Genomic DNA, 27708 nt, shown 5'->3' with positions numbered 1-27708 from the left:
TCAACTCACGCCAAGCTTAACGAAATTTGTTGATCTACATAAAACAGGCTTCCCTGCTCTCTCTCTCTCTTTCTCTCTCTCTCTTTCTCTCTCTCTCTCTCTTTCTCTCTCTCTTTGCATATCAGAATATTTTTGAGGATTTCTAACTTGACTGTGTGACCCTATCGTCCATCTTCTTGAAATCAGAGAAGCCGTGATGAGGTTTTCGATCAATAACTTAATTACGCAACGCGGTTAGGGCAAAGCATGGCACTGCTTGAGTTATGTGAGCTCCGCTCGGGGGTATCTCGGGTGCTGAATTGTGTGCTGTTTTCACAAACGCGTCTGCTGTTTTTCTTTTCTTAGCCCTGTGCTGAGATTTAGAAGCAGTATGTCTACGTGCATGCAATAATATCATGCCTACGCCATCGAAAAAAAAACTAGGAATAATGTGTTCAAAAAAGATGGTACGCAATACAACTTCTGCGCAAGAATGCGTTGATATCCATACATTATGGCCGTGTGGCAATCAGTCATCGGTAGTTTTGTTTTGTCTCTCAGTTGTTTCTTCTGGTTTGTCGCAAATCCTCACGTTTTATTCGAACGCCTTAGCTTAGCCTTCGCGACCGCAGGGTAGTGTCGTATAAATGCGATCGAAAGAACACCCTGGATGGCATATGAAAAGTGCACTCTATAGATTGAACTCCTGAGCAATATTGCTACATGCATGCAATTTGAGATTCTAGGGGGCGGCGCGCGTGTGTGCCTGACGACGAAGACGAAGGTTGGGCTCCGCTCGCTCGCTACAACTTTCGAATTCTATGCACATTCAAAACATTAGTACCCCCGCAGTTGAGACTCCTGAGGTTACTATGGGTTCCGGGACACTGTGGATTAAGATTAAATGAATTGGCCGATTCCTTAGCACGAGCCGCGCTTGATGGGCCAGTTTTATCCATACTGCCAGATGTTGAATATAGTACGGCAATAAGATATTGAAAATGAGCAATCTCCACTGATACGATAGAAAAAGTAACTACATGGACAGAATATCACCACCTCAAGTTTCCATGGCGACCCTACTGGAGCCAGTCCAGAAAGCTCGAAGTTTTAATTACTAAATTTCAATGTCGAATCCCCCCCCCCCCTAAACCTGTATCTACACAGAGCTGGTCAGACAACATCACCCCTCTGCGCATTCTGCGGAGAAATGGAATCACTAGAACATAATCTTTTGTATTGTCGCCGCTACGCTATACTTCGAAAAAGGTTACTAGCTATTCCATTTCTGAAAATAGGCGTTAGATTGACGGCGAAACTGCGCTAAGCTTTGGTGCCTCAGTTTTGGGATGTTGCCACAGGGATGCTTTTAATGCCGTTTGCGATTCTATTCAGGCAACCAAGCGTATACCTTTGTGATCTTCAATCAAAAAATTATTATTTATTACTCCCCAGGGCAAAGTGAAGTAAACGCAGCTGAGTGGTAATCATAACACCTCAAATCTCAAATTGCTCAACTTGACTTTTTTATTTTTTTTCTCGTTTGCTCTTTTTTTATGTGATTTTCCTTACATTAGTCTTCTAATACAAATTCATTAAACATAGTTAAAATGATCACAGAAAAACTGCACTACACTTTCTTGGCCAATCTCCCTGAGTGGGTATGAGCCATATTCTCAGGGAAACAAACAAACAAACAAGCTCGCTCGCTGGTGAACTGGTCACGCCATTACCGCTGGTTTAAAAGACATCTATTCCACAGCCTCGTCGATACGGCGTCTCTTCTTTTGCGAAACATATTTGGTGGAAGTGGAACGTTCCCCGTCCTCACCACGAAGCTTCGCAGTGGCTGCACCGTTCTCTCTCCGGTTATGGCTACCAATAGCAACAGCCCATCAGCGTCTCCATCTGTAGCTCCAGCCACCACATACCTGACGATGCCCCACCCCCATGATCCCGGTACATTCTCCGCACAACCTGGGCTTAACGTTGACTACTGGCTCCGTATGTACGAGCGTGTTAGCCATACACACTGATGGGACCCTACAATGATGCTTGCCACCACTCGTTCGCCGTCACCTTAATGCCACCGTTCTCCATCGTCCCAACCACGCCGCTATCCGTCGCCGGTCAACTATGGATCCTCTCGGACGGAAAGCTAGATCATGCAGCCCCGGGAGGTAGTGCTGCATCAATTGCGAGTGATTCAAATCCTCCGTTGACGCTCCCCACTGACACGAACTTGATTGAGGTGTATGTGGATTATATTTCTTTTACGGCGTTAGTCGATACCGGAGCTAAAGTGTCTATAATGAGTGCTCATCTGTGTCACCTGCTCAAAAAAGTCCTCACGCCTGCAGCAACTAAAGCCCTCTGTGTCGCTGATGGAGGAACTGTGGCCATCACTGGAATGTGTACCGCTCGCGTTAGTATTGCCGGCCGCCATGTCCCCGTTTTATTTACGGTGCTTGAAAATTGCCCTCACGATCTAATCTTCGGCATGAACTTCCTATCGACGCATTCTGCCCTCATCGATTGTGCCGCCGGTACTCTCTGCCTAGAACTTCCTCTTCTCCCGGATTCTCACCCTGAACTCCCGAACAGCTTGTGCACCACTGACTTCTTCCGGATACCACCTAAAGCACTCACATTCGTTGAATTGGCAACACCCTCTCCCGTGCTTGACGGTGATTATATCGTGACGCCGATTGCTGATGTTCTCCTGGCACGCGACATTACTGTCCCACACACTATCGTAACCATGGCCTGTAACCGAACAAATTTACCTGTTATCAATTTTGGTTTCATGAAACAAGTGCTGCCTCAAGGAATATCGGTCGCCACGCTAAGACCCTTAATTGACGACCAGGTCACCTGTTTTGCGGCAGATGTATGTCCCGATCACCCACGTCACTCGCAGGATACCACGTGCCTCGATGCAACTTTACGCTCCATGATCACCCCGGACCTCGAACCTGAGAAGTCAGCCGCGCTCTGCCACCTTCTGGCTTCGTACCGCGACATATTCGACATAGAAAGCCGTTCACTCGGCCAGACTTCACTCGTCAAGCACCGCATTAACACAGGTGATTCTCAACCCATTCATCGGTGACCATACCGGGTGTCTGCGACCAAGCGTAAATTAATTAAACAAGAAGTCAGCAAGATGCTAGACAAAAGAATTATTGAAGCCTCTTCGAGCCCTTGGGCGTCCCCCGTTGTGATCGTTAAAAAGAAAGATGGCACGTGGCGCTTCTGCGTGGATTACCGCCATCTGAAAAGAATCACGAAAAAGGACGTTTACCCTTTACTCCGCATCGATGACGCTCTTGATTGTCTCCACGGCGCCCGATACTTTTCTTCAATAGACCTACGTTCCGGCTACTGGAAGATTGCTGTCGACGGAAAAGACCAAGAGAAGACTGCGTTTGTAACTCCAGACGGCCTATATCAGTTCAAGGTTATGCCGTTTGGGCTATGCAACGCCCCAGCCACGTTCGAACGCATGATGGACTCTCTGCCACAGGGGTTCAAATAGTCAACACGTCTTTGTTATCTTGACGATGTCGTTGTATATTCCCCAACATTTGAGACCCACCTTCAGCGTTTGTCAGCTATTCTCGACATATTCCGCACTTCAGGCCTTCAATTAAACTCGTCGAAATGCCACTTAGGACGCCGACAAATTACGGTGTTGGGCCACCTTGTCGACGCATCTGGTGTGCAGACGGACCCGGAGAAAATTCGTGCAGTGACCAGTTTTCCTGTACCCCGGTCAGTCAAAGACGTCCGGAGTTTTGTAGGACTTTGTTCCTACTTTAGAAGGTTTGTGAAAGGTTTCGCAACCATCGCTCGACCCCTCACTGAGCTTCTGAAGAAAGACGTCACGTTTACGTGGGGTACCGACCAAGCTGCTGCTTTTTCTCATCTAATCACGCTTCTGACGACTCCACCTATATTGGCTCACTTTGACCCATCCGCTCCGACAGAAGTTCGAACCGCCCCGCCACGGTGGTCTAGTGGCTAAGGTACACGGCTGCTGACCCGCAGGTCGTTGGATCAAATCCCGGCTGTGGCGGCTGCATTTCCGATGGAGGCGGAAATGTTGTAGGCCCGTGTACTCAGATTTGGGTGCAGGTTAAAGAACCCCAGGCGGCCAAAATTCCCGGAGCCCTCCACTACGGCGTCTCTCATAATCAAATAGTGGTTTGGCGACGTTAAACCCCACAAATCAATCAAATCAATCAATCAAAAGTCCGAACCGATGCTAGTGGTCACGGGATCGGAGCCGTCCTAGCCCAACGCCAACGGAGACACGACCGAGTTGTCGCCTACGCTAGCCGCCTCCTCACAGCTGCTGAGCGCAACTATTCCATTACAGAGCGTGAGTGTCTTGCTCTTGTTTGGGCAGTATCAAAGTTCCGCCCATATTTATATGGCACAAATTTCTCTGTAGTAACTGACCATCATGCGCTATGTTGACTTACGTCACTGAAGGATCCTACTGGCCGGCTCGGGCGCTGGGCTCTGCGACTGCAAGAGTATACCTACACGGTGACGTACAAGTCTGGACGCCTACATCAGGACGCAGACTGCCTGTCCCGCTACCCGGTTGCTGAGTCGAGCACTATGCCTGACACCGACACCGAGCCTAGCGTCTTTTCCCTTTCGCAAATGACATCCATCGGTGACGAGCAGCGCCATTATGCGTCCTTGCGTGCTATCATTGAGCGCCCCGAATCCCCATCTTCCAAGCAGTCCCATCACTCATTCGTGCTCCACGATGGTGTATTATACCGCCAAAGTTTTGAGCTGGATAGACCGGCCCTGCTGCTTGTCATTCCGAAAGATCTTCGCTCGGAAGTTCATGACCTTCTGACTGCCGGTCACCTGGGTGTGTCACGCACTTACGACCGAATACGCCGACGCTTCTTCTGGCCAGGGCTTGCACGCTCAGTTAGAAATACGTTGCGGCTTGTGAAAAATGTCAGCGCCGCAAAACGCCATCGACACTTCCCGCCGGACGCCTTCAACCACTTGACATTCCGTCAGAACCGTTCTTCCGCGTTGGCTTGGACCTACTTGACCCTTTCCCCTTGTCTTCCTCAGGTAACAAGTGGATAGCTGTGGCCACCGACTACGCCACACGTTATGCCATCACACGAGCTCTTCCAACAAGCTGCGCCACAGACGTCGCCGACTTCCTCCTCAAGGACGTGATTTTGCAACACGGAGCCCCACGGCAGCGGCTTACAGACCGTGGCCGCACCTTTTTGTCGAAGGTCATAGCCGACATCTTGCATTCCTGTCAAACGAGACACAAGCTGACCATGTCATACCATCCGCAAACCAATGGACTCACCGAGTGTCTAAATTGAACTCTTACAGACATGCTCGCTAAGTATGTTTCTACCAACCACACCGACTGGGATCTTGCGTTGCCGTACGTCACATTTGCCTGTAATTCTTCGTGCCATGACACTGCCGGTTACTCTCCATTTTTTCTGCTGTTTGGCCGAGAACGAACATTGCCTTTAGACACCGTCATACCGTCCCCTGCAGTACCGACCAGTGAATATGCCATGGACGCTATCACTCGGGCCGCTCACGTACGCGAAATTACCCGTGTTACGAGCCGCGTCGGTGGCCGCAGCGGACCCAGTAGGTAGCATGGAGCTGGGTGGTGGTCGTCATTCCGCAGGCCACGGGGACGTTCAGAACCCTCGAGAGCTGAGGCAGAGGAACAGGCGTAAAGGAAAACTTAACAAGACGTTTATTTGCAACATGTTGGACAGTAACGTCCGAACGACGACTCTTCTCGCGACACTCTCCTGTTTTCTTCCTGGCGGGCTGCTCTAGCTGCCTCGCCGTGCAGTTCCGAAGATATAGGCGGAATGTCTCTTCGGGGAACCAACCACTCATGGAGAGCACAACACAAGTGTCCCTTCACACACGTGGCAGATGCACGTGGCACACGCGCGGGGACTCGGAAGCGACCACGCAGGAGAAATTCACGGCAGTCCCTCCTGTAGCACACAACCGGCCTTCCGCACATTCCAGAGGGGCCCGCCCGTAGCCACTGCCCCGCAGGCAAAGCGCACAGCCGAGACAAACAGAGCCGGTGCAGGTGACAACCCGCCCCCACACAGAATGTCCGAGATGACGGGAAGGCACGCTTGGGGCATCCGGCCCAAGTACTTCGTCACTGCTTTGTAACACCCGTAATCGCCTTCTGACCTCTCAAGAGAAGCAACGGCGTTTGTATGACCAACGACACCGCGACGTACACTTTCCGTCCGGTTCTTTGGTCCTGCTCTGGTCTCCGACCCGTCGAGTTGGCTTGTCAGAAAAACTGCTTACTCCCTACACAGGTCCATGCCGAGTCCTTCCTATCGTTACTCCTGTGACATATGAAATAGGTCCTGTCGCCCCGTCACCTTCATGTGCCCAACAGGCTACCGATATTGTACATGTTGCGCGCTTGAAGCCCTACCACTCTCCTAGTGACGTTGACATTTAGATGCGCCGAGACGGTGCTTCTGCCGCCGGGGATTATGCTACATGCATGCATACTGAGATTCTAGGGGGCCCCGCCGCGGTGGTCTAGTGGCTAAGGTACTCGGCTGCTGACCCGCAGGTCGGGGGTTCGATTCCCGGCTGCGGCGGCTGCATTTCCGATGGAGGCGGAAATGTTGTCGGCCCGTGTACTCAGATGTCGGTGCACGTTAAAGAACCCCAGGTGGTCAAAATTTCCGGAGCCTTCCACTACGGCGTCTCTCATAATCAAATGGTGGTTTTGGGACGTTAAACCCCACAAATCAATCAACCAATCAAATCAATGAGATTCTAGGGGGCGACGCGCGTGTGTGCCTGACGACGAAGACGAAGGTTGGGCTCCGCTCGCTCGCTGGTGAACTGGTCACGCCATTACCGCTGGTTTAAAAGACATCTATTCCACAGCCTCGTCAATACGGCGTCTCTTCTTTTCCGTAACAATATGATCATTGTTTCCGCATCTGTCACTGGTCGCGCCCAGACGTAAACCTCTCGACCAAACGTAAGCTAAAAGCTGAACGAAATGGTGGCTCAGTTTGCTGCTCGGAGAATCGTATATTCGAACGACTTCAGTGACGCACCTAACGAAGTATACGAAAAAAAAATGAACCGGAACCCGAAAAGGTCATGTGTCGCAACTTGCATTCGTTTTACCGGTCGTTATTTTTTTTTTCGTCTCATAAATGTTTGTGGTCAGATGTACGTGCGAAGAAAAAAAAACGTGAAGTGCAGAACCAGCGTCAATCATGTCGTCGCATGCACTAAGCACCTAGGCGCAGCATGTGCTGCTGTGAATAGAAACACCAGCGGTGTCACTGCCAGGAAGGCACGCAATATCGGGTCTCGCGTTCAAACATACACACACACTAAATACGCCTGCATGCGCGCGATAGCATGTCGCCCGACGTCCGCTTTATGAAAACTTGTCACGCGCGCGGGACAAAAGGGCTCTGAAATCATTATGACACCTAAATTACCAGACAGAAAAGGGAACGTAAGGTCGTCAAGTTACCAGACGAAAGCGATATTAGCGGCATGTCATATACGCATCAAACATGTAGCTTGCAGAGCGACCGCTACGAGGCCCTGCGTCAGACTCATGGCAAGCCACAAACGTTGCTATATCAGCGTGTGTACCGTTCAACTTTGCTGTTGTTTATTTTCCTTTCGCTGAAAATTAATAGGAAGGGAGGAAATGTCAGGCTATCCCAAGACATGATATGGAAATCGAGGCTACCCCTCGTGCTATATAGTAAAACGCAGAGTTATTGTAACACACGAACGCGCACTTATACGATGTCCAAAAAAAACACAAATGCAGACACAAATACACCTGACCTCATGAAAAAAACACAGATACACCTGACCTCATAGATCCGTCAAGTGAGCACATTCATCAGGTGATAGAAGTCAATGTCACTGCGCAATATACAAACACATGACAAGCTCGAACATGTATACCCACAAACACCAGAATATGATATTGCCGAAGTAATCTTGCAGCAAACCCCAAATGTACACAGGATTCTGTGCAACATTTGCATTCCGAAATGAATTTATTCAGGTTGCTATTCACAAGTTAATCTTCATTTCTGTTCAGAGTGACATAACTATGGACAAATTACTTTCGTTGTAGAAAAAGCACACGCATTCACGTGACTCAACTTCTCGCATAACTGCAGTCAAGGTAGATAATATTGCAAGCAATCGGCAAGATAGGGGAGTGTCTGCTATGCAAAGGTAATTCTATATCTTTTCCTATTTTGCACGCGATAAAAAAAAGGTAATTTTCTGCAGACATGTGGTTGAAAGGGGAAACTAAGACGCGATTGCTGATTGATTGATTTGTGGTGTTTAACGTCCCAAAACCACGCTATGATTATGAGAGACGCCGTAGTGGAGGGCTCCGGAAATTTTGACCACCTGGGGTTCTTTAACGTGCACCCAAATCTGAGCACACGGGCCTACAACATTTCCGCCTCCATCGGAAATGCAGCCGCCGCAGCCGGGATTCGATCCCGCGCCCTGCGGGTCAGCAGCCGAGTACCTTAGCCACTAGACCACCGCGGCGGGGCAAGACGCGATCGCTGCACTGCATACATATATAGGCCCTTTGCCCTGCTGTTTTTTGGGAGAATCAAAATTAGACTGGACGGGCCTCTCACACACGCCCCGTGGTGAGGTCGAAAAACTCGCACATACTCATTCAGACTGACTGAGGCTCAGGCCGAGCCGTGATACTGAGTCCGGTTGGTGTCAGTCCGAGTGACACCTGAGGGCGAGTTATATTTCGCGAGTGAGTATGAGTGAGCTACACATTGTTTTGCCGACCTCTATAGACCTAGCTACACAAACTTCATTTTTACTATTAGCCTAATGTAGGCTCACGTTTATAGTATTCATTATGTCTATTCACACATCATCGCAGTAGCATTCAAACGCCAGCTCAATATTTATTGAACAGGTGCGTAGGTTACGCAGGGGAGGGAGGAAGGAGGTGGCTTCACTTACATTCCATTCGCTTTAAAATGAAGTTTTGTCTTTAAAATGTTTCGTGTAAGTTACCGCTTTCTAAAGCGAGAAATCGGCAATAATAAGCACTGACACCTGGGACGAAACAGCTCATAGTACTTTGACGGGCTCATGAGTCGACTCCCTCAGATTCAGGTACGCCTGTCAGCCTGAGTCTAGGTGAATCCAAGTGAGTACTATTTTGGTGAGTTTGAGTCCGAGCGAGTGCAATTGAAAAAAGTGTTCGTGAGTCTGAGCCAGAGAGAGTCCGGTCGAGCAAAGCAAAACACTGCTGAGTGTGAGTGAGCGCCAAGGCCGAAGTATGTTTCATGAGGGAGTCTGAGTGAGCTCCAGGTTTTTGGGCTACCTGCGCGTATGCCTCAACATTTTCCCCCAAAGCGTTGCAAGCAAGACGTACGTCAGTGTCATGCTGATGTGTTCCCTTTTATTCTTCTTTCCCCATCTCTGGTGCCGCGTAGCCAAGCGGGCTCAGCCTTCGTTAAACTTCCTGCTTTTCATTTATAGACCCCTCGTCCCTTCTCCACCAGGGGTTCGGTAAAAACTGCTTATTACTATGAGCCTTCCATCATTCATCAACCCAGCTAGGTAAATATATTGTATTTCCTGGCTTTTTTCACGCCTTCCGTTATGCGAAGAAGTAATCTATAGCATCAGCGGGAAATCAAAAGCATTAAATGAACACCAGTACATCGTTTCTCTCATCGTTAAGCCAACAACAACCTCGACCTCACAGACTTCTGTTGGTTTTGTCTTTTTCTTTTTACAATTTCCAGAGCCTGCCCATGGGCATAGTACGATGTTGGAGGCCTTCCATTTGAATATCATAATGCGATGCCCTTGTGCCAACCACTCCGTGCACTATGTCGTGGCTAATGAAAACATGCACGCTTGGCAAAGCGCGTAACCATAAGTGAGATATAAGCGCTGAGAATTTCACGGTCCTATTGTTCCAGCCTGATTCAAATAACGAAACAAACCGTGCGAGATGTTTTCACGGGGTAATACAGGTATTGTTCAACCTGATGCAGTCTTTGTGCCTTGTATCCTGCCTATTGTTGGTGCGGCAAGTTTCCACATAAAGGAAGCGTAAATGCATTCGACAATCCACACTCATTTAAAGACTATTGCACAATTCCGTCAGTTTGTACAAACGTAGCCTGCAGTAGCGGGGCGACCCATTGGTGTGTTTTCGACAGCCAGCATGCGACCTGCTCATTATCAGTGTCTAATGCAAAAATTACGCCTACAAGCTGGACCGTGTGGCAGTGGCAAGCGTCGCAGGTCCTCCGGGCACGTTCTATACAAGCGCACGTTTTTGGCGAACCTATTTACCAATCAAAACCAAATGTGCGGTCACTTCACACCACGCCACAAGAGACAGGTTGCGTTTTCCTTGGTGGTCATTCTGTAATTTTGACTGACCAAACCCTGTACTTTTTCTCACATTGTGCGTCCGGCACAAGTCCAGTTGTGTTTCTTAATTACAGTAATAGTATGAAGGCACCCTTGCTATCGCGATGTTTCTTCATTTTTTGACATTAATATTCATCCGAATAGCCTCTTTCAACAACATAAGACTCGAGTTTTATTTGTTTCATAAGGATCCCATTAGAGTCAACTCACTGACCATCTCACGTGTTGTAACTTTCCTTGATGAAGAAAAAAAGTAAAAAATGATATGACATAGAGCAAGTGACATAATTTCGGTAAAGTAAAACAACAAAGAGGCAAAGCGTATTATGCCTGCATAGGAAGTGGATACACGCACAGTGTATATGTGCGCGTTCAGTGTCACAGAAATACTAGTTACAGACCAGTGGGCGCTGCCTTATATACGACAGCTCGCAGCCTTGAAGAGTGTCCTACGCTGGCCGCCATTGCGGCGAGCGGTGCTTGCTAACACTACCAGCGAAGATAAATATCCAATGAAGAGGATAAGGAAGTGACAGTCGCTGTAGCTCAATTAGTGGAGCATCGGACGCGTTATCTGAAAGTTTTAGATTCGGTCCCTACCGGTGATTCTTCATCTACTTTAATTCTTTTCCATTGACGCCATAGTCCGCCAGGATAGATGAGTCGTTATGATGCATGGTAGCTAACCTGAATGTCACGGGTGCGTGCCCGACCACGACTATCGCATTTCAGTGGAGGCAAAATGGTAGCGGTTCGTGTACCGTGCGATGACCCTGCACATAAAAGAACACTAGGTGGTGGAAATTTCCACATCCCTCCAGCACGGCATGCTTCGTAATCATATGGTAGTTTTGGCACGTAAAAACTCAGATATACTTATAGTTACTGACGTCATAATTACAGTATACTACGGTTAAAACGTACGAGTAATGTCCCTTGTACCTTGTTTAGATTGATTCGTTTTTTGTAGGTTTCATTACGTTCAGTCAAAGAAAAGAAACAAGCCCTCAATAAATCATCTCTCTTAACGTTGCCATTTACAAGTATAGTACTGAGTGGCTGTAAGTTCTCAAAAGCCTCCCACACACGGCGGCATGTTACGTTTAGGCAACGTCACATCAACTTGTGCAACATGTTTTTTTTTTTTCACATCACACGTCAAACGCCGCCATCCATCGCGTTTAGTACCATTGGAGGGCTGTGTGTAATGAAAGCTTGTGTAAGTAAAGTGGTCCATAGGGACGCAAGGGAGAAGTGTCCGAGCGCAGCTGTCCACGATGCAGGATGTGCGACTATGCCGCAGGGCCCTGCTCACGTACGACGGCGGGATGATCCGGGCCACGTCCAGGGGAGAGGACTTCGAGACCCTCAAGAAGAACCTCGCCGGTGAGTCTCGGCTCCAGCTCAAGTAGCTAGCCGTGCTGACGCATATTTCCATAACTCCCCTTCTTTCCATTCTCTCTCTCTCTTGTATTTTGTTGTAGCATTAAATGCTCTCGAGTGTAAATGAGGTTTTCGTTGTCGACTTGAACTATTAATGACTCAGCCAAGTGGACGTGTAAAAATGGGATTCTTCAGTAATATTTCCTAGCGATGGAGGAACCAATCAATCTTACCCTACACAACGGAGGGTAGTGCCTCGACTATAAAAGTGATTCATAAAAGGAAAATTACCACGCATGTCGTAGGGAGTATAGTTCGCTCAACTATACTTGTCGCTTTGATTTGAGACTTGAACGGCCAGAAAAGTTCAGAAATAATACGTCCATATATTCTGCAATACCAGTGGACAACTTCATTTGGCATCCAAACGAAGGCAGTATACCACAGAATTGTGACGTCAGACTCGGAGCCTGCCTTTCCTCAATGCATAAAAAGCGGGATCACAGCGCACGAGATTTGTCCACAGCGTTAACCTATTGACTGTCGTTGCGATGCTGAACTCGCGGACGCGACTTCTATTCCCAGACACGGCCACCGCATTTCAATGGGAGCAAGAACGTTCATGTATTTAAATTTAGGTGCACATTGAAGAAGCCCAGGCGGTCAAAATTATCCCCGAGACCCGATTGCAGCGTGCGTCATCACGCACGCCATCATAAAGCACGCAAGACTCTAGAATTTTAATTTTAAATGCGAAGCATTTTTTGCGTAGTGCAAGCTCTTTTGACGTTCATCTATCTATCTATCTATCTATCTATCTATCTATCTATCTATCTATCTATCTATCTAGCCACTTACATCTGGGCTCTCTCGTGATCAGCCCCTTAACTTGGCGTGAACCAAAACTAGTATGGAGGGGTAAGATGATTTGACAAATATGACGCGCTTGTCTAGACTTGAATAATACCAGAATTCCCTCGCGTACGTCATCCAAGACTTTCCGCTAGACGGTGGCACATACCAGCGGGCAGGTATGTGCCACTTGTATGCAGGTGTGTGCTACAGGTGATTGACACTTACCTCCGTATTCAGAAACGCTCCTCGACTTGACTTTCACCATTTACTTGACAGAGTTGAGCACTGCGCCGCTGCACGACTGAAAATGATGCCGCGCAGCAGATTATCGCTGATATGCAGTGACTTGCCATGTCTAGAGACGGCGCTCCCATCGGCTTTCTCAAGTGAAGGTGAAGCGTTGAGTGAAGGCACGTTCTAAAATACGGGGGTTAGTATTTACCCTGGAATGGCGAGAACACATATGGGTCATTTTAACGAGTGAGCGTTAAGGAAATGCTGGCATCAGCAGCGTTCACCCGATGAATGCAAATGTTCCCAAAGAATGCAGGGTTGGCCCGACGAATGCAGGGTTCCAGAAGGAATCGAGTCCCAGCATTTTGCGTCACAATCAAGTATTGTAGCACAGTGCTATGCCATGTCTCATAATTCATTTCGAAAAAGACACTAATGTTCGTGAAACAGGAATTGTGGTTGCAGTGCTCGGCTATCCAACATTATAAACATTGCATGCGTATCATCAATGAACATTATATCATCATCGTTCATTGATGATATCATGAACACTGATTGGTCGTCAACAATACCCTTGGATGATCCACAAATTGCATTTTCAGAGTTTTCATCCATATTATTGTCACACATTCAGCGTCATACTGAGGTTCGCAAATGTAAAAAAAAACATACGCCAGTCCTCAAATCCCTTGGGTTACTGAAAAATTACTGAAGGAGCTGAGAGCCGAAGAGAACCTTTATAAAAAAACAAAACGGAAGCCTTTTAATTTAAAATTACTCACGCGTTACGAAAAATTCTGCAATGCCCTTACATTGCGTCTGAAAAATGCAAAAAAGATTTATTATGAACGAAAAATTGAAGATGCTTCAAACAGTAAAAAAATGGGATATCGGCAACTCATTCCTGAACAGGAATGAAAGGCATTCTAGCATCACTACTATTTAGTATAAAAACGTTACGTATCATACTCCGTTAGAAATTGCGGAGGCCTTCAGTAACTACTTTTTTAACTCTGATGTCATCCCCAATGCTGACTATCATCTTCCCCTTTCTCGTATGTCACAATCTTTCTTCTTATCTCTTACCGCATCTTATGAAGTACATGATGTCATTCGTCACCTGAACACAACAATTGCTGGCCCTGATGGTATTCACCCAACCCACGTAAAAATGATTGCTCATGTTGTTTCTGATATTTTGGCATTCATCATCAACCTAGCTTTCAAAACTGGCATCTTTTCTGTAGAATTGAAAAGTGGCAGAGTCGTCCCCGTTTTTCAGAAAGGTGACCGTACACTGATATTCAACTATCGACCTTTTTGCATAATACCATTTCTCAGTAAAATATTCGAAAAATTGCTCGAAATTTGTCTCACGAAATACCTCAGTAAGTTTCAGATTTCATCTCTTTCCCGATTTGGTTTTCGCGAAGCATATTCCACATACCTCGCTTTGTTATCTTCAACTGAAAAGTTGAAAAGAGAAATCGATAGAGGCTACTACGCAGGTTCCGTTTTTGTAGATTTCACCAAAGCATTCGACACTATCAACCACCATATTCTTTTTATGAAGCTTGAAGCAATAGGCGTAACTGGTCCTGCACTATCATTAATAAAAAAACTACCTACTCAATAGAAGCCAAGTTGTCAGTCTGTCAGGTCATAATTCTATACCTAAAGTAACAAATATAGGAGTACCTCAAGGTTCTATTCTCGGCCCACTTCTTTTCATTATTTACATAAATTATTTGCCATCTTGCCTTGCCAGCTCAGAATGCTTATTGTGTGCAGACGACACAACAATTGTGAACACTGATAAATGCCTCCAATCTGTGACACAGAAACTCAATCATGACCTTTCAGGCTTGGCTGCGTGGTGTATCCATAATAAATTACAAATAAATCCCACCAAAACGAAATTCGTTATTTTCCACTCTCGCCAACGTGAACATAATTATATCCCGCCAATATTCCTAAATCAATTCGCAATTGAAGCAGACGATGAGGCGACGTTCTTGGGAATTAGACTGGACCGTCATTTGAAATTTCATTCGCATGTTGCATACCTGCGAAAAAAAATGGCTTACGGCATACGTGTTCTAATTAAATCCCGTGATATATTTTCCAAACCCACATTACTTTCATTGTACTACGCTTTTATTCATTCTCATATTAATTACTGTATCACATCTTGGGGCAAAACCTACAGCAGTCATCTCGTCTCCCTTCAAACTATGCAAAATCATTGTATTAGAATTCTTACCCTCAGTCATTATCGCAGTGATGCTAAAGTGCTCCTGCATGCCAACAACATCCTAACAGTCGAGAACACTTTCAAATATAATCTAGGCATACTAGTTTGCAAGCAAATAAAAAATTAGCTTCCTTTGTGTATACCCCTCTATCTAGTCTAGAGAATACAAACTTGACAAGGTTTGCACAAAATCACAATTTTATCTTACCTAGAGTTCATACTAACTATGGCAAACAAACAGCTCACTTCACTGGAATCCATCTCTGGAATACTATACCTTCAGGAATAAAAGCCTCGGAATCAATCGGCATATTCAAAAAAAAATGAAGACTTTCCTCTCATCCATTCCATTATCTGGATAGTTTTGGTGACTTCTATTACTCCCGCTCCCTTTCATGCTTTCTCATAACCTAACGTTAACAAAACACCACATCATCATCCTACATTGCTGATATCAGATGTCACTGTTTAGTTTTCTTTTCTCGTAGTTTTTTACTATCTTTCACCATGGTAATTATCTGAAAACTACTTAGGAGAGTTGAATTACCTCTATTTTTAATGTTGGCTCGTTTCAGTTTTTGTTGCTGCTTTCTGCTAACGTTTTTTTTTTTTAAGTAGAACTCCTTTTTCATTTTTACCGGCGACGTATTTCATTACCTGTTTTCTGTGTCACTGTTTGCTGCATCAATTAATTTTTTCTATATTCACTACTGTAGGAGGTCCCGATTTAGTCTCTGACTATGGGACCTCCTTCTGTATACACAATTTTTTGTAATTGATTCGATGACAAAATAAAACCATTTCTGATTCTGATTCTGATTCCTACGATGTAGCCGTCACGGTTGGGTTAACGTCAATTGCAGTTAGGTGTCATCCACTAAGTTGATTTACGTAGCAGTGTCCAGGGCTATCATCCTCGCGAGCACCAGTGCTTGATATTAGCTTATTGCTTCTGGTGTTGCTAATACTCACGTTTCTGTTGGTATCGTTGCGCATGTGCAAAGAACTGGTTATATAAACGTCTGCAACTGTTCAACATGTGTCTGTGCATGCAACATTTGTACATAAATTTAGCGTCATTCCATAAGGTATCACTCCATAAAAAAATTACAACATGGTTACCTTCCCTCCACATGCTTCACATAATGTCGATTCTCAAGGTACGTGGGATCTGTCGAATTTTTTTTCTCTCTCTACTATTGTAAACCATGGCTTAAAATAAATGATACCCCAAGTATAAGTAACTTGTTTTCATCAGAGCTGTGTTTGTAATTGTAGGCTAAAATGTTGAATCTATTAACCAAACCTAATAACTTCGTATTACATTGCACTGTCCGAAAGTTCAATTTTATGTTTTTAATAAACAAATAACCTTTCAGAACACTCTCCATTGAGCCCCGAAATAAGCACATGCAGTACATAAGCACATGGCGAGTAAATAGCTTAACGTTACTAGAACAGTAAAAAAAAATAGACACACAGGCACTGTCAGCTCTCGGGATCGTATGAAAGCCTAATAAATTGCCCAATGCAGCGACAAGAAACCTTGGCTGTTCAAAACTACCATTTATACCTTAATGGTATAGTCACAGAATTCACATTCAGGGTGACATTGTGCGTCCCTAATTGTGTGTTTCTGATCCGTGCCTCTTCAACCCGCCTATGTTGTCACAGCGGAAAGTGAAGATCCTTGCACCACGTGCTCTGCGCTGGTGCAGAAAGCAACGAAAGCGCTCCTGCATATAGACTTCAAGTCCAGTGGTCTCTGCAGCAGTTTGTGAATTCAATCGATGTATGAGCACCGATAATGTCCCTTCACCACCCTTGTCTCTCCCTCGTTTTACCACATTTATCTATTTCTCTCGGAGCAAGGTAGCCCACCCGACGCGTGCATACAGTCATTCTTATTCTCCCCCTAAGAGCTAAAGAGAAACCTGCACTCGCCCGCTGTCTCACCTCTATGTCCATTGCGGTGTCACTTTTGATTTCAACGAATTTGTTGTAAAAAAAAGCGCCAACTCGTTGTCCTACCACCTTCATTTTTTAAGTCATTGATTATCACAAAAACAAAAAACACACATTTTGGATGGGACCTCATACAGAAAGCTCTAAATATATTCTTACTGACGTATTGCAGAAGTGTTGCGTCACTATAATAGAACGAGATACTCATCCTAACTGGTATTCAGTCCTTCCCATTGAAAGTATTCTGTGAGTAATTGGCCAAGAAGGGAATTTTCTACGGTCGCACGACTTCTAGCTGAAACAAACAGATGCGCAAAAAGAAAGGTCTATGTATACCACCCGATCACATGACGTCTATGCCATTGTGTGGTAAAAGTGCAACTTCCGTGCGAATATAATGGTGAACTTTGCTCGACAACGCCAATGGGAAAAAAAAATGTTTGACACGTGCACCGGTTTTGTCTGACTTTCATTCAGGCACCCAATGCCTCATTCAGGCACCCAATTCCGTACATGTTACATTTTTTTTAATATGCTATTTGTAACAGTCACTGTGAAGATCGCTACAAGTTCACAGCTTCACTTCAAAATCACTTCTTTGCGCTTGCTTCGCGTAATTCTAAGCGTGGTGCCGCAAGCACGCGATCATCAATGTGAGACGGTGAAGAAGCAGGTTCTCGAAGAGAACTTAATGGTGCGATAAAGGACATATTTAAAACCCTTGTCGCAAAAAACGCCACTTTTCCAAACACCTGATAAGCCAGGATCGTCGTTTAAGTATGTCTATGAGTGCTCGGCTATGAAAACTAGTTCTAGTTCAGTCAGCGCTCGTTTGACAGCATATGGTGATAATCAATAGGGAGTTTTAGAATAGCGCACCGCGAGCCCTTGCGGTGTGGTCGCTGCCACTGCGCATGCGTCGTAACGCGAGTCGGCGTTCGCGTTCGCGGACCGCACGCAAAAAATTCTAAATTGCGTGGGGTGATGGCGGCCCACATGTGGCTCACAAGCGCTAATTTCGAGGCTACGGTGTCGCTGCGATCGTGCGTTGCGGATCGCAGCAGGGCAAACGCTATTCTAAAACTCATATGGCGCCTGCTACGCCCGCAACGCCCGCAGCGCTTGCAAACGGTATTCTAAAACTCCCTAATGTCATAATACGCAATGTGTTTGTTGTACGTGTACCAGGTAACTTATATTTCTCGATCACTGATGAATTAAATACGCACAGTTCCCACAGTATGTAAGTCTGATAATAGCCCCCAGTAGTTTTCCCGCCACGTCAAGGACGAGATTCGACAGAATGAATGTCATATTTCCTTCTTATAATGCTGATCCCGACGGGAACGTGTACCGCTCAGTGCGGAAGCCTGGCAGAAGATACGAATACACTCTCGGTTGGCAATAGAAACCGCTTAATTTTACGTCAGAGAGATGCACATTGACCACCACTGGTTACCATTGACCACCAATGGTTAACGCGTAGCCCTCGCTTGTCGATCACAGAACACGAGAGAGCCTTCATCTACCTCCGAATCCAGGCCGGCGACGAGATGAGCAAACGGTCCAAGTTTGTCTTCATAACATGGCTTTCAGAGACAGTCGGAGTGCTGCAGCGAGCCCGCATCAGCAGTGACAAGGCTGCCGTCAAGGAAATAATTAAGGTGAGTCAGAACCTGTTGTCGCTTCAGAACTTGCTTCGGAACTTGCTGTTTGACTTGGTTTGGCGGGCCATTGCTTACGAACGACGCCAGAGAACATGAACTAAAGAAAGAGAAAGCAATACGATCACAAGCTCCTCATCAACGTTTCGCTGCATTCATTTATTCCTCCCGTTATTTGGATACATTTGCGAGTAAATATCTTCTATCGAAAAGTTTGTGCAAACGACCTCCTTTTCTAGAGCACATAAATCTGGTGGACTTATTTATTTTTTTCTAATTTCACAACTAAGCGAAGACGTTCATCAGTTTCAAACGCGTTTCTGATATCTAAGCTTGTTTGCACCAAAGCTCACAGTGGCTCAAATTGTAGCTCAAATTACGCTAAAACGAGGTCTTCTTTTGTTTTATCGTCTTTTAAAGAAATTGGCAGAGCGAATTGTGGGACTACCACGTAAAAATGGTGAAATTTTCTGATATCTAAGCTTGTTTGCACCAAAGCTCACAGTGGCTCAAATTGTAGCTCAAATTACGCTAAAACGAGGTCTTCTTTTGTTTTATCGTCTTTTAAAGAAATTGGCAGAGCGAATTGTGGGACTACCACGTAAAAATGGTGAAATTTTCAGTTGCCGCTGAAAGGGTACATATATATAGATATTGAGAAGGATTACAGACAACACAAATGGTATGGTGGTTTCGTCACACTGTACGAGTGCAAATGACATGGAAACACCTCTGTTTAGTTTACAATGACTATCGTGCGGAATATGGAAGATCGCATAGTTAATAGACGCCAAATAACCCCCTTATGTACGCCCCGCATTACACCATTTCCTATAATACATGACCTCAACATAATTTGTTCATGCATAACACCTATTTCACCCGACTCTCAATATATGTTCGCATCTATGCAATTAGCTTATAAGTTAATTGCTCATCTCACATTGTTAAAATTAGGTGCGTTTTTCCCCCGACGTTATATTATATTTCAAAATTCGTAAGGGCTTTTGATATCTCATTTCCTTGAATACGCATCCGCGGCCTAATGGCCACAGCATCAGGCTAGGATTCTGGAAAAATCATGTTGAAAATTAACAGTAGCAAATATCTCGAGGTACGATTCCCGCAAGAAATCTTCGGTTTAATTAGAATGAATTATAACATATGGCTCGAGGTTTGTTCGGAGTAGCAGGTAACTGAAAAAAAAAAAAAAGATCGTGACCGAGTTTCGTCTCCTCTATATGAACACTTTCTATGCGAATACCGTTTCTATAGCTACATAGACACAACGACAGTTATGTGCCTGTTCCAGAATGTTCTTATCCCGACGGCTTGCTGTCCCGCGAGTTGGTAAACGATTGAAGTATACGCTTGCCTGTGCATACAACTCTTATGAGCCACTCGACACATGTTTTGCGGAAGTGTGCGGCTTTGATAGAGGCTGGATTAAGCGAAATACACGGCACTCAAAACGCAGAGACTTCTTTTTACAGCAAGAGCTATCGTTTAATGAAACGATAAATTTCAAACGCTTATCACATAAAATTTACGTAATCAAAGCAGTCCTTAGACATAATACGCTGTCTAGTGTCAGTACACTGCAAATTACGTGCAATTTCCGTATGTAAATGCGGGTACCGTTTGGGCTTGGTAATTGCCAGTACATCTCGTTCTCTATATGTAATATTGCCTCGTTTTTAAATGTGAAGCATTGCTTAGTGAACTGTAGGCACATCGACCATTTGTATCTATCTATCTATCTATCTATCTATCTATCTATCTATCTATCTATCTATCTATCTATCTATTTATCTATCTATCTATCTATCTATCCAGCCACCTACATCTGGGTGCTCTCCTGGCCGCTTCCTCAAAGGGACACTAAAGTCAAATATTAAGTCAACGTGGAACTTCGTAGTGCTACTTTTGGGTCAAGGAAGTGCTTATTTTGAAATAATAGCAGGGCCAATGGTCTGCATCGCGTTAGCGCATTTCAAGTCACCTGCGCCGGAAAGCAGTCTGTTACCGTGCTCAACATTGCCTTTACTATGCGGTAACCAACACCTGTAGCAGCAGAGCAAGTGTAGCGGAAGCCACGGTAGCAACAACGGCCATTGAACAATTTTCTGCATGTTCGTAGGTCATGATTCTGCTTGCTTGGTTCAACTGGGCCCCGCTAGATTGCACCACCTAACCAGCCAGATCTGGATAGACTGGACGATCGGCCTTTGTCACAACAAAGGATTCTGGGTCATTGGCCGAGCCCATCCTCAGACCAGAAGGCTTTGAAAGCTTTGCTGCGCGTTTTGCGGACAACTGGCCTCAGAGACAGACTTAAGTGCCTTTTACTCTTTGATGTTGCCTTTCCTTTGTCGCAATTTTTTTTTGTAATTTCTCTCTCTCTTCGCAACATTTCTTTTTAACATCTTTTATTCCCCTCACCCCTTTCCCCAGCACAGGGTAGCCAGCCGGTCTAAGAACTGGCTAACCTCCCTGTCTTTCCGCTCAAACTTTTTTCCTCCTCCTCCTCCTCCAACAATTGAACTTTTGAATCACTCGCGTCATTTCCCTTAGTAACGCCAGGTGGTTCTTTTTTATATAAATTAAACAAAAATGGACAAGCAGCATTTTATGACGCCTCTTGATGCACGGAAAGTTATTCTTTTATTGTAGCTAGTTTGATTACTTGTGATTAATAGTAGGCGGGCACTCTCACGTCATCATAATCATCAGGATCGCAAATGTCCCACTTGTGGCACACGTCATGTGATACAGTTAGCTTGATTTGATTGATTTGTGGGGTTTAACGTCCCAAAACCACCATTTGATTATGAGAGACGCCGTAGTGGAGGGCTCCGGAAATTTTGACCACCTGGGGTTCGTTAACGTGCGATACAGTTAGCTTAATTTCTCGGTAAGAAAGGCACTGTTGTTCATAATATTATCATTTTAGACGTTGCCATACATTGAGCTTTCACTCCAACATAAATTGTTATTTGCCTTTAGTGTCCCTTTAACTTGGTGTATACCAAAATTGGCAAAGGGGGTATGAGTGCATGGCGAACACGACTGCCAGTGAGGTCATAATGTGGGTAACATCAAAAGCCTTTCGCGTACGCCATGAATACCAGTCACATGTGGTACATCGCCACATACCACGCCCCATTGTATGCGACTATGTGCCTCGGGTGATTCCCAGCATGTATCAAACTAGGAACGGCGAGAACGTACATCGGATATTTGAACGCGAGAGCGTCAAGGAGGCCGCGTTGCAGAAAAGTAGGTGTCGATGTCTGCAGCGTTGCCGGCGCGGGAAAAATCCCAACTGATACAGAAAATTTAATTCCGGTTTTGAGCAGGAATCAAAACCATGCATTCTGCGGGGCAGTCAGGTAGAGCCATGAGAGATCTTGAAACTGCTCGAGAAAAAGACACTATGAAGGTGTCACGTCGGGAAAGCGTCAATTGAGGTATAGCAGCGTCGGCTTTCCCGTTACATTAAAATTTGCTAAACTTTCGACATCTATTTTTATGAAATGACGAGTGTTATTCAAGCGTTGTTCGAACACATAAGAATACGCTGACGAACTCCACGTGTAATATGCGCATAATGACACCGTATCATGCACTTAGTTTATATAAAAACGACTTCTCTGATCTAACGTCAGTGGTGACGTTCCTTGGGGCCATAAGCTACCCCTCAGACGCCAGTGTATTCGGCATACCTGGTGAGCCTATACGGTATGCGCACAACTATTCAATTTACACAGGCACGGAACGTCGGTCCACGTCGTAACACTTGGCTCAAAGCCAAAACGTACAATGAACAGTAAGAATGCTTAGCATGACACCGATTCCCACAATGCGCGGGGGCAGCCGGCATTTTTACTACTATTATTAACTTTATTGTTGTCTTTATCTTTCTTAGTTCACTTTGACTAACATGCAATACGCATTCGCTACTTATGTAGTAGCTGCAGGTAGTAGCTATCTAGGTAGTAATTTTATTACAATGACGTTTTCTAATCACAGTAAGTACTTAAAGGGAACTAGTTATACAACTAACTTACTATTATACAACTTATACAACTAACTTACTAAGTCACTAATTTACCATTAAGTGGAATAGTGCAATTTCTGGTGTTTAACGTCCAAAGCGACAGAGGCTGTGAGAAACACTGTAGTTAGAACGGCATTAATTCCTAATCACTCATCACCGCATGTAATTACCAGGATAGGTAGATGCCACTATGGCATATTCGCATGCCATCTCTGTTGACATGTTTGACTAACATGTCGTCACAAACCTCCACTTGGCAGCGTTTTCTGACCGTCCAAGCCAAAAAAGTGTTACAGGGTCCACCAGACGTTATAGCGCAGCATGCGGCCTAGAGTTTACATTCAATTCACGAAGTCAACCAGAACTCATTCGCTCTTCATAAAGGCAGCTATAATCCAAATGAACACATCATAAGCACAACGTCCATGGCCATTGGCTGAGTTGAGCATAGTGAGCTGCAAAGTATCGCGGCCGCCTCGAGGTGCCGCCACATGCCTGCCCCTGCACTCGTTCACCGTCACACTGAAAGAAAGTCATACGTTCAAAGAAAAAGAAAGAGAAGTGCTCAAGGTGTTTGCGCATGCTGATGAACGGGCGCAGCTTTTTGTCCTCTTGGCTCTACCCCGCTCCCCCCTGCCGAGCTCTTAACGCGCTCGCTGGTACTAAGCGAGAGAGAAAGAACTTTAAAGGAGCCCTGAAACACTTCTTTAAGTAAACCATTGAATGAATTAACTGGAAGAGCTTATTGCCTCACGAATTCAGCACTGAAAAAATTTTAAGAATCCGTCCAGTGCGAGTGGAGTTACTAAGATTTGTCGCATGCAGCAATTGCATTGTCTCTTCTCTCGTCCCGACGAAAGCGCTGGAAGCTAAGCAGGGAGGGATGGCAAAGCCACAGAAAAACGTCACGTGCGCCTCGTGACCTTGAGCACTTTTTTTTTCTTCGAATGCGTGGATTTTTCAGTGTGATCGCGCGCACACGCGTGGACAAGTAGCGGCCTCCCACGGTGATATCTGTAACGAGTGAGCGCGCCATGTTCAAATCAGCCAATGGCTGATAGATGGGCCCACTACGTGTGATTTTTGGGCATATTGCGTGATTTGACGAGAGAAGAGAAAGCAATTATTAGCTGACTTCGATAATTTATTCTGAATTCCAGGCCGCATGCTGCACTTTAATATTTGGCTAGCGTGTTGTTGGGAGCCTCTACTACCGACCAGCAGCATTTTCTGATCATGCTCAAAAAGTTTTGCAGGGCCCTTTTAAGCATTTAACGAATCCCAGTAACTGCACTCGTGCTCGACGGCTTTTATCTCTTTTTTTTTGCAGCAGTTGATTCGTGAAGAAATAAACTCGTTTGTTGAAGCCCTTCGATGAATAGTTTAAAAAACTACTGCAGGGTCCCTTTAAGGCTATATGTGTCACCACACCATAGGGATGAAGAGTTCTTGAACACGGAATGTCGCTGTAGCCAATGTTTCGACTAGCGGGCTTGTCGTCTTCGAGGCTGAAACATGCCGTGTTCAAAAAATTTTCACCTTTTCAAAATTTCATTTTCTCCTAAAGTTCTGGGTTATTTGAATGTCCTACTGTGGGGTAACACACTTAGGGCCGGTGAGCAGCCATGAACTTAGACATGTAAGCGATATTCTAGACCCAGATTCTTACACGTTACTACTTCCATATACGTGCGCCATGACGAAATGCATTACTATTATTTGGGCTCGCATGATGTCTAAATATTTCATAAGACTGTCTCAATTACGGCAATGCATACTACAGTCAGCTAAGGTGTTAACGCTTACTGACCTGTCACGCACGCAAGTACACATAATCTTTACTAACCCCTAACCTCTGGACAGTACTGAGAGTGCGTACTACCCCTCATGTTTCTATAGCAAAACATGGCGCCACGGGCAAAGTTGGCATGGAGACAGTAAATGCCGTAGTTAATCATTTTTACATTGTTTAGATGCGAAGCAGCTATTTGACTAGCCTGTGTAACACTGTCCCTCCGTCCACTCCACTCCCATCACCGTAGGTGTTGTAGCGGTGCCAAGTAGCTCATGCCCTCCTAGCAGTGCACGGTGATGTCTCTTTCCCTCGCCTGCCACGCTCTCGCCGCGTGTCAGCTCTCTCTCCCTCCACCCTCTCCACCGCTCGCAACGCTCGAGTTCACTTCTCACGTGGGTATCACTCTTTCGCTGAATTTCGTGCTGACCGGTTGTACTCGTAGGTATACTTCGCAAAAAACAGACGGAAACACGAAGTAGAGAAAAAGGACAGACAAGCGCAGGCTATCAACTGAAGCTTTATGGCAAGACCTAGGCAATATATACAGGAAAGATTAAAAGGCAAGGGAGGGCAAAGAGGGAGGAGACAAAGACACGAGGAGCCAAATGAAGAAAGTCTGGCCAACATCAGGAAAGCAAGCGCGTCATGCAAAAACATATTTCTGCCAGGCATAAGTTATTCACTTTATGTGCCAAAGTAGATAGACGAATCGTGAATCGCATATATGTACAGCAAGGTACATGCAATGTTAGTCATATTTATAATTATGTATCATGTATCACCGGTGCTGTCTACTCCATACCCTTGTCATGCAATCGTGTATACGTGGGTCAGACAGGTCGCTGTCTAAATGTTAGACTTCGAGAACACTTCAATTCTCTGAAAGGCCATTCCAGCCTTCATTTAGAAGCCCACTGTAGAGAACGCGGCTGCAAGCCGCTCTTTGAGGAGACTTCTGTGCTGTTCCGGCATAAAAACCAAAAAGTGCGCGAGCTTATTGAGGCTGCGCATATTCGCAAGATGTCTGAGTCGTGCGTCAGTGTTCCCTCTGGGACCAGACACGATAAGGAGCTGTTCTATCTAGATTTTGCATCACGTGCGTGCTTTCCTGATGTTGCCCAGACTTTCTAGATTTGGCCCCTCGTGTCTTTGTCTCCTCCCCCTTTGCCCTCCCTTGCTTTTTATTCTTTCCTGTATATATTGTGTAGGTCTTGCTTCTAATAAAGCTTCAGTTTATAGTTTGCGCTTGTCTGTCCTTTTTCTCTACTTCGTGTTTCCGTGTGTTTTTTGCGCCGGGCACTTATGAATCTGTACCAACTTGCCCAACTAGCCATTCTTCCGGTTGTACCCCCGCGAATTCCAACGACAGCGCAGCTCTGGCCGACCAGCTCACCCTCAACCATCTCCTGACGCCGTGAAGCGCTCGCTGAGAGGTGCCCCGTCTTCGGACTTCTGCGACCATGTCCATCCTTCCCTTTCCTCTCTTTACTTCTGTATGTGGGCATCCTCATCTCTATCCCTGTCCCTTTTAATCTCCCCTTGCCCCCATCCATCGCACTATGATGCTCTTCTTTTCTCTCTTTTAAGAATCACTTATATATACGTGGGCATCGTCTCACTCGCGCCACCTCTCTCCATCTGTCGGCGAGAAGAAACCGTGAGCCGGCAGGTGCGCGCGCCTCGAGAATCTCGCGGCGTCGACAATAATGTGGATAGCGCGCCGCTGCTTGCCGCGCGATCGCGCCGACGAGCGGGACGCCATCGCGGCATGCTTCCCGCTGTGTGCGCGTACCTTTCCTGGCTGTCGCCGGCGTTGCGAGGATTAGTGAAGCCAATCGCGTTCGCCGAGCGACGTCAACACCGACAAGGCGCGAGCCAGGGATGTGGTGGTGAAACATTTAATAACCATTAAATGGTTACAGAGAGGTGATTGGGTTGGGGCCTTATTGGCCTCCTACCCTCACAGCACTAGGTGGAACCCCTATTCCGGAGCTTCATTGGCAAGCAACGCCGCCCGTGCCCGTTGAACCAGAGCCTCTTGAGCCTTCAGGTCTTGACAGCCGAGCAGGGCCGCCTCCCAGTCCTCTCTCGTGAGATTGTAGTTGGGGGGGATAGACGGATTAGACTGGCACGCCCAGACGATGTGGAAGGTGTCAGCTACCTCACCACAGAACTGGCACGTGCCATCAAAGGATGAATTGAAATATTTAGCACCGCCAGGCACAGTACAGTATTGGTAAGCAGTTTTAAAAGGAGGCGTTCGTCAGCGCGATGCAGTCCCTTACAAGAGTCTGGATAGCGCCGGTGCTCCTCCTTGTAGTAATTGGTAATATCTTTGAATGAAAGGGCCGAATTGTCTGATTGGGAGTAGGCTTCCAAAGACAGGGAGATAGCCCGGGAAGAGAGTGCGCGGGCGGCCTGATCGGCCTGTTCGTTACCCCTGAGTCCTTGGGGACCGGATTCCCAAACCAGATTTCGCGGAGTTGGATTAACGTATCGGCAGCAAGGTTCCAGTATGCGCTGAGCAAGCGGCGAAGCCCACCCTAGCTGATAGTTCCGACAGGCCCCTCGTGAGTCGGTGATGATATGTTTAGAAGAGGGATAGGTGAGAGCCAGAGCGATGGCAATCTCCTCCGCGTGTGTTGCGCTGCAGGCTTTGAAAGTGAGCCCGGTTACGGTGTTTGCGTTGTTTATGACTGCGGCCGTATACCACCCTCCATGGTGCGGGCCGGCAACGTCCACGTAGCAGTACACGTGTTCCTCTTGACCAAAGTGTCGCTGCAACGCTTCCGCGCGCGCCTGGCGGCGACCACTGTGGTTTTCTTTGGACATGTTGCAGGGAAGGGGTCGGACCCGGAGGGCGCGTCTCCAAGGTTCTGGCACTCTCACCCTTTCCTCAATATAGTAATCGTGTTTGATGTGTATTTGGTCCAAGAGGCGGCGACCGGAATGGGTCTGTGCAAGGCGCGTGTATTGGTTAACGAGGTGGGCTTCTAGAAGTTCCCGGTAGGTATTCACC

The 27708-nt window shown here is 46.1% G+C and overlaps 1 protein-coding gene across 1 annotated transcript in view; it reads left to right on the top strand.

The window, feature by feature from the left end:
* LOC119177415 (coactosin-like protein) overlaps nt 1-27708 on the top strand; it is a 72467-nt gene that overhangs the window by 25300 nt on the left and 19459 nt on the right. Inside the window, exons 2-3 of the mRNA XM_037428889.2 lie at nt 11783-11865; nt 18677-18834. Of these exons, the coding sequence (XP_037284786.1) occupies nt 11783-11865; nt 18677-18834 (241 nt within the window). The remainder of the gene's footprint in view (nt 1-11782; nt 11866-18676; nt 18835-27708) is intronic.

The sequence above is a fragment of the Rhipicephalus microplus genome, chromosome X (assembly GCF_043290135.1).
Source record: "Rhipicephalus microplus isolate Deutch F79 chromosome X, USDA_Rmic, whole genome shotgun sequence".
Taxonomy (NCBI): domain Eukaryota; kingdom Metazoa; phylum Arthropoda; class Arachnida; order Ixodida; family Ixodidae; genus Rhipicephalus; species Rhipicephalus microplus.
Note: the sequence above shows the minus strand (reverse complement) of the source record. Positions and strands in the feature narration are given on the sequence as shown.